Source organism: Cicer arietinum, chromosome 5, assembly GCF_000331145.2.
Source record: "Cicer arietinum cultivar CDC Frontier isolate Library 1 chromosome 5, Cicar.CDCFrontier_v2.0, whole genome shotgun sequence".
In the NCBI taxonomy this organism is placed as follows: Eukaryota; Viridiplantae; Streptophyta; class Magnoliopsida; order Fabales; family Fabaceae; genus Cicer; species Cicer arietinum.
In genome coordinates, this window is record NC_021164.2 from 5,034,313 (window position 1) to 5,042,588 (window position 8,276).

The 8,276-nt window shown below is 38.9% G+C and overlaps 3 protein-coding genes across 3 annotated transcripts in view; all 3 read left to right on the forward strand.

Moving 5' to 3' along the window:
- The first annotated feature begins 642 nt into the window (after positions 1-642).
- On the forward strand, positions 643-1,845 carry LOC101503074 (uncharacterized). Its single transcript, XM_004499748.1, has one exon. It carries the CDS (start codon positions 643-645, stop codon positions 1,843-1,845), a length of 1,203 nt encoding a protein of 400 aa, XP_004499805.1.
- Positions 1,846-3,212: 1,367 nt separating this feature from the next.
- Positions 3,213-5,312, forward strand: LOC101503402 (uncharacterized). The gene has a single exon (XM_012715634.1). The coding sequence runs from the start codon at positions 3,213-3,215 to the stop codon at positions 5,310-5,312; it is 2,100 nt and encodes a 699-aa protein (XP_012571088.1).
- Positions 5,312-8,276, forward strand: part of LOC140920340 (uncharacterized) — a 4,382-nt gene continuing 1,417 nt past the window's right edge. The window contains exons 1-3 of the mRNA XM_073368596.1: positions 5,312-5,555; positions 5,659-6,214; positions 6,441-8,223. Of these exons, the coding sequence (XP_073224697.1) occupies positions 5,312-5,555; positions 5,659-6,214; positions 6,441-8,223 (2,583 nt within the window). The remainder of the gene's footprint in view (positions 5,556-5,658; positions 6,215-6,440; positions 8,224-8,276) is intronic.

Genomic DNA, 8,276 nt, shown 5'->3' on the forward strand with positions numbered 1-8,276 from the left:
CCAATCTAATTAATTATATATAGTTATTTTATTATTTATTATTTTTATTTATATTACCCCTATTGTTTTTTTTTTGTCATATTGTTGATATAATTATATGTATTTTGTCAATTTATTTTTATTGTGATTATTTTTTTATTTTATTTATTTTTCTATACACCCTAACACGATTCACACACTTTTGAGTGGGCTCTATACCCGGGCTGAGTGCAACCTAAGATAAGTTCGAGACTGTGTAATGATAATCTTCTGGAAGTACATCTTGTTTGGTTGTCATGAAAGTCTCACCTAGAGTTGACATTTTCTATAATATTTTCATTTTAATAGTTTACCTATTAATTAGTTTAATATTTTAGAACTGAGTTGTGTGCTCTAGGAACCAATTTAGAACTATAGAGCTACCCTTAGTAAAGGTTCACATGGAAAAATGGTATAAATCGCACGTACATACGAAAATCTTACACTATGTCATGTTCACTACCCGCTAGTATACCCAAGTTTTTTTTTCTCTTCCTCATCATCATTTTTTTGTTTGTTTGCATCATAGTCTTTATCATGGTTACTTTTGAAAAATCATTATCTCATCATTTTCAAAACCATAAAAATTAAGGCTTGTTGTGAATAACTTTGACCACAGGAAATATGGGATCAAATGGTGGCTCAAATATTACTCCATTAAGAAAGACTTTGCCATTGAGAGTTCTTAAACCTGATGTGAACAACATTAAGAATCTTGCTCGGAAGTTGAAGGAAGTACAACGTGTAATCTTTATGGGGAAATTCGGTAAGATTCTTGATTTACTTGAAGTTAATGTACAAGTGGATGCCCTTACAACGTTGGCCCAATTCTATGATCCTCCTTTTAGGTGTTTCACTTTTAAGGACTTTCAGTTGGCCCCAACGTTGGAGGAGTTCGAACGAATAATGGGATATCCGATGAAGGGGAGTAAACCTTACCAATACATGGAACACTATCCCTCACTGAAAACAATTGCTGAAACGTTTGATATCCCTATAAAGGAAATAGAAGACAATAGAACCAACAAAGATAATTTGATTGGATTTCCAATAAAATATCTTGAGGAGAAAGCAGTAAACTTAGCAAGAGATGGAAAATGGGACACTTTCATGGATGTGCTTGCCTTAATTATATATGGAATTGTTTTATTTCCAACTATTAAGGATTTTGTGGATTTCATGGCGATAGACGTCTTTTTGGCTTACAAGCATAGAGGGGAGAATCCAGTACCGGCAGTTTTGGCTGACGTTTACTGCACGCTCGACTTCCGTCATGAGAAAGAGGGGGGGCTAATCCATTGTTGCTCGCCAATACTCTATTTTTGGTTTGTCAAACATATTTTTCAAGACATGCATCACTTAAAAACTAAGAGCAAAAAGGAATGGGCCAACGTTCTAGCAAATCTCAACGAAAGAACGATTCAATGGTACTCCCGGAGTCAAGATATAAATGAAGTGATTTGTAGATGCGGTGTTTTCGTAGATGTTCCCCTCATGGGAACCAAAGGGTGTATAAATTATAGTCCCTATGTTGCATTGAGACAATTGGGTTATCCTATGAAAAAACCCCCAATAATGGATGTAACAAAATCTTTTGTTATTCATGGACGAGATGGTTATGATGCTAGCTTGTTGAGAAGAATACGTAAGTCTTGGGAAGATGTTGTTAGAAGAGGACAAGAATTAGGACCTAGAAGTTGTGGTATAGGAGAGGAATATCATAATTGGGTGAAAAGGAGGGCATTAGAGGTCAAGTTGCCTTTTCACAGCACCGTCATTACTCCCGAGGTAGTAACAACAGAATCTTTTTTTAGAATCTTTTTTTAGTACTGAAGATTTAGAAGTCGACTTAGCTCTCAAAGGACAAGAAATTGAAAAATTACAAAAAGAATTGGAGATGGCTCACCAGGCTTATAGAGATATGGTGTATAAGAATACCCAACAATCCCTTATCCTTGAGAAAGTACAAAAAAGAGCAAGAGAGGAAGAAGAAAGCAAGGAGAGAACTCGAATCTGTTTGCGGGGTGCGAATGAAGAGTTAAGACTCAGACGTCAAGAAAGGGATGATGTAGTGATTGAAGGTCTTATGCTTAAAGAGTTGCTAAAGAAATCTGGGGAAAAGCCTGAAATCATCCGTCGGCAAGAAGCAAATCTGAAGCAACAAATAGAGAGGGTAAGAGCAGAATGTGAAAACAAGATCATGGTAGAAAGGCAATGCCAAGAAGAGATCATCGAAGCATACCGAGTTGAACTTGCAAGAAAAGAAGACGAGATGTATACACAAAAAGACACTATCGAGAGACTTGTTCAAGAAGGAATGTTTTGGATGGATCGTTTCTCCAAACTAGTTTATTTGACCAACTCTGCTATCGGAGAAATTCCACCATTATTAAGAGCTGCTGACGGGATGGCTAATCCTCTCTCTACCCCTCAAGAGATCTCCATTTTTATTGAACATTGTAAAAGTTTAATCGAGCAAATGAAAAAATTGATGGCTCATTAAATTTTCAAATTTCGTGTTTAGATTTCTACTTTCGTTTTGTGGCAAAACTTGTATCTTACTTTTTCTCAGTAAATTAAATTTGGCCCCACTTTTGATCCCATGGCCCTCTCTTTTTTGGTTAAGATATTCACAAACAAGCAATAAATATGTCTTTAACATTCATGCACAATTACATTTTCATACATCACATTGCATACTCATGCCATATTCTTTCACAGAAAAAACAACACAACAAACAAAAAATTTGGTGTTACGACACCGTTATCGGACACGATCCCAGTCAAAAATCATGGATGAGCTAGAGCAAACAGAAATAAGAGAAGATGTGAACCAGCTCAAGGGGCAAATGACCAAGATCTTGGAGATTTTACAAGCACTCGGAAATAGAAATGATGGGAATCCTTTGGTAGATGAGGAGGTGCCCCAAAACACTCTTGTTCACCCAACGGGCGTCGTTCCACACCTTTTCACCAATTATCAAGAAGGGAAGGCACAACAATTTCCACCTTATGGTCTTCCTCCAGGTTATACCCCACCCATAGACACTCATCTCCCCAACAACAATACACTGGTCGTGGCTACAAATCCACAACATGGTACGGGCGAGTTCCCTCAAGTGTAACCTTCACCCCTTACTTCGGGCTTTCCTGGCTCTTCATCGCAAGGAAAATCTACCGAAGCTAAGCCGGTGATGTTAAACATACACCATGAATCTCGACCGCTCGAGAGCAATCAATCCCAAGAAAAATGGCAAGCCTTGGAAGAACGCTTGAGAGTTGTCGAAGGGGGAAACAATTATGGATTTGATGCTTCAGACCTATGCCTTGTTTCTGATGTTATAATACCTCCGAAATTCAAATTGCCTGAATTCGACAAATACAAGGGAACTACATGCCCCAAGAACCATCTTATTATGTATTGTCGAAAAATGGGTTTTTGCGCCCATGACGAAAAACTGCTAATCCACTTCTTTCAAGACAGTTTGACAGGAGCTTCCCTGAGTTGGTATATGCACCTTGAGCGAGCTCATATCAGCTCTTGGAAAGATCTGGTGGATGCCTTTTTGAAACACTACAAATATAATCTCGACATGGCTCCTGATAGAATCCAGCTGCAAAATATGACAAAACGAGGCAATGAAACATTCAAGGAATATGCCCAACGATGGAGAGAACTAGCTTCCCAGGTTGAACCCCCCCTATCTGAAAAAGAAATGGTGACCATGTTCATAAACACTCTTCAACCTCCGTTTTATGACAAAATGATAGGAAGCGTTTCATCAAATTTTTCGGATCTCGTCATCATAGGTGAAAGAGTAGAAATGGGATTGAAAAGCGGAAAGATTGCTTATGGCTATACCGGATTAAATAACACAAAAAAGTTGCCCGCAGGTGCGAATAAGAAAAAGGAGGAAGAAAGCCATTTTGTGGCGTCAAACCCAGCTAATCCTTCTTTCGTGCGTCGCCCTTACGCTGCTGCAACTTCACAAATCTCAGGTACTCTAAATCAACACTTACAAGGGAATCAAGATTCATATGAAAGTCAGGGGAAAAACTATCGTGGGAGGAAGTTCGTACATTTCGACCCAATCCCTATGACCTATGCAGAGTTATTACCGCATCTGGTTAGCAATTCTATGGTTGCACTATGTCCCGGGAAAACTATAGAACCACCCTACCCAAAAGGATATGACTCGAATGCCGTGTGTGATTACCACTCTGGGGCTGTAGGACACTCTACTGAAAACTACTTAGCTTTAAAATTTAAGGTGCACGATTTGCTTAAGGCTGGATGGTTGAATTTTAAAGAAAACGAGCCTAACGTGAAGAATAATCCTCTACCAGTCCATGGTGGGCCAATAGTGAATGCAATCGAAGAAAATCACCAAGTAATAAGGGAGGTCGAGAAAATTAAGGCCCCGATGGGACTGATTTTCTCTGAGTTATGTAAATTTGGGTTAATCCAAGGAAATGCCGATGTGAAAGCAAGATGCAATTTCCACCTCAATGAAGATCATTCCATAGAAGAATGCAACGAGTTCAAAAAAGAACTTCAAAAATTGATAAACATGGGCACCATTCAAATAGGTCGTTGGGAAAAGGATGACGGTATGATTGCAACCCAATCAGAAGAAAAACTTGGCATAACCATCCCAAAGCCATTGGTCATTCATTTCACTAAGGAGGAAAGTATGAATGCCCCCGGTGATTTGAGGACCTTAATAGTTCAGATACCAAGCCCTTTTTCATATAAAGACAACAAAGCCGTACCTTGGAACTATAATGTAGAGGTACATCTAGCTAAACAGAAGGACAAAGATGTTTCTAGCTCTAAAACCACCGCTGTCACAAACGTTTCAGGAATAGGAATGACTAGAAATGATCGGATATGCTCCCCAGGAAAATCACAAAGAGAAATGAGGGTGGTATTTGAGAAGGCATACACAGATAAAGAAGAAAAGAAAGTCGAAAATGAGAAAGTGGAAAATGAGGTTTCTAATGAAGAAGCTCAGGAATTTCTCAAAATCATCAAACAGAGTGAATACAAAATAGTCGACCAACTCAACCATACTCCTACAAGGATTTCATTGTTATCCCTATTGATGAATTCTGAGTCCCACCGGAAGCTATTGATGAAAATACTAAATGAGGCTCATGTAACTCACGACATCACCGTGGACAAATTTGGAGGCATCATAAATAACATCACAGCCAACAATCACCTAACTTCACAGATGATGAGTTGTCGACCGAAGGGAGAGGGCATAATAAAGCACTACACATATCAGTAATGTGCATCGACCATATAATTTCAAGAGTCCTCATTGACAATGGCTCCTCACTGAATGTCATATCCAAATCAACATTAGCAAAACTACCTTGTGATGGTACATATATGAGACCAAGTCCCATGGTTGTTAGAGCTTTCGACGGGAGTCGCAGAGAAGTAATGGGGGAAATCGATCTCCCAATTCAAATAGGCCCGGTCACATCCGAAATCACGTTTCACGTGATGGATATTGTACCCGCTTATAGTTGCTTATTGGGGAGGCCATGGATCCATTCTGCCGGCGTAGTGCCATCAACCTTACACCAAAAGCTGAAGTATATGAAATGACCAATTGGTAATCGTATCAGGAGAAGGAGATTTGTTGGTGAGTAATTTGTCCACCACACCTTATGTTGAGACAACAAAAGACGCTCTAGAAACTGCCTTCCAAACACTAGAAATCGTGGACACCGCTTATGTCGAAACGACACCTATAGAACCACATATGTCCAACACTGCTATTATGGTGGCTAAGTTCATGTTGAGTAGAGGACACCATCCGTGGCACGGGTTGGGGAAGGATGAAGAAGGGCTCAAAGAACCGGTGGAACTTCCTGAAAATAGAGATAAGTGGGGTTTAGGTTACAAACCCACCAGGGATGACAAACGGAGATTGGTCAAAGAGAAAAAAGAAAAAAGATTAGCTCGAATTGAAAATCGAGAGCCAAGAATCGAAAGGATTCCCATCTGTGACATCCGACGGAGTTTCCAAAGTGCAAGACCAACAAGTGAAATCCATATTGCGGCAGCTGAAGATGACATGTTTGATGGGGATGCCAATTGGATTCGCCCGTGTGGTGTAGGGGCAGAAATCAGGAATTGGAAAGTAGTCAAGTCACCTATGATATTTAATGCAATTCCAATGTAATTCTAAAAGCATTATTACTGTTACTAAGACCTTAAGATGTTTCATTATATTTAGGATGGATACAATGTTGTTTTTCCAATACTTTGAATTTCAATAAATGCATTCTCATTTTGTTTTCCTATTGTTCTTTCTTATCACTTTCATATGTTTATATTCATTCGCCATTTTTTATTTTTTTTTATTTTTCCTTCTTTCTCCTTATCCTAGCCTTGAATCCTGCAGATTTGGGAATAGTTCATTCACAGACGACTGTACTAAGATCTCGTTGCATAATCTTAACCATCTTGTTAGTCAAACAGAAAAAGATAATGAAGAAGATTATGAACCCCCTCTAGATTTGTTAAGAGCGGTAGAACGGGAAACTCAGGGTATCATGCCCTTTGAGGAACCGATAGAATTCTCTAGGTATAATCAAATTAAGATGGCAGCTGAAGATATGGAAAAAACGACTTTCACCACTCCTTGGGGAACGTTTTGTTACAAAGTAATGCCTTTTGGTCTGAAGAACGCTGGAGCGACCTACCAAAGAGCTATGGTAACCCTATTCCATGACATGATTCATAAAGAGGTCGAAGTTTATGTAGACGACATGATCGCTAAGTCACAAACAGAAGAAGAACATATTATTGATCTAAAGAAACTCTTCAAAAGACTTAGAAAGTTTAAGCTAAAGCTCAACCCCTCCAAATGCACTTTTGGGGTGAGATCGGGCAAAGTATTGGGATTTGTAGTTAGTCAGAGAGGAATAGAGGTTGATCCCGATAAGATTCGAGCCATTGCAGAAATGCCTCTCCCGAGTACAGAAAAAGAAGTTTGCGGTTTTCTTGGGAGACTAAATTATATTTCAAGATTTATATCACAACTAACTGCTACTTGTGAACCGATATTTAAACTTTTACGGAAAAATCAAACAGTTGTGTGGAACCAAGAATGTCAAAATGCATTTGAAAAAATCCGACAGTATTTGCAAAATCCTCCAATTCTAGCCCCACCAGTTCTGGGCCGACCCTTGATTATGTATCTTACAGTCCTCGACGGGGCCATGGGATGCGTACTGGGGCAACATGATGAAACAGGAAAAAAGGAGCATGCCATTTATTATCTAAGTAAAAAATTTACAGATGCTGAAACAAGATATACAATGTTAGAACGTACTTGTTGTGCCTTAGCCTGGGCGGCTCATCGCTTGAGGCAATACATGCTTTGCCATACAACTTATTTGATATCCAAAATGGATCCAATCAAGTACATTTTTGAAAAGCCCGCTCTCACAGGGCGAATTGCTCGATGGCAGGTGATGTTATCAGAATATGATATTACATATGTTACTCAGAAAGCCATCAAAGGGAGTGCCTTAGCAGATTATCTAGCTAATCAACCTGTTGATGATTATAAATCAATGCAATGTGAATTCCCAGACGAAAGTATCATGGTTTTGTCTGAAGAATATGATGATGGAAAATGGACCTTGTTGTTCGACGGGACCTCAAACATAATGGGGCATGGGATTGGGGTTGTTTTAATATCTCCAAAAAAGAAGTTCATACCTATCACGGCGCGATTGTGTTTTGATTGTACCAATAATATGGGAGAATATGAAGCTTGCGCCATGAGAGTTTTGGCGGCTTTGGAATCAAAAGCAAAAGTTCTAGAAGTATATGGAGATTCAACCCTAGTCATTAATCAGCTTAACCAAGAATGGGAAACTCGAGATAAGAAGTTAATACCTTATTTTACCTACACAAAAGAATTGTCTTTAGAATTTGACAAAATCACGTTTCACCATGTCCCTCGAGAAGACAATCAATTGGCTGATGCTTTGGCTACTTTATCATCTATGTTCCAAATTAAAATGGAGAGTCGAGATTATCCAGCCTACTTCCATGTCATGGAAGAAGAAACTGACGGAAAACCATGGTATCATGACATCAAACATTATCTTATAAATAGAGAATATCCTCCCGGAATATCGGAGAATGAGAAAAGAACTTTGAGACGGTTATCCGTGAGCTTTTTTGTGAACGAAAATATTTTATATAAGAGGAATCACGATATGGT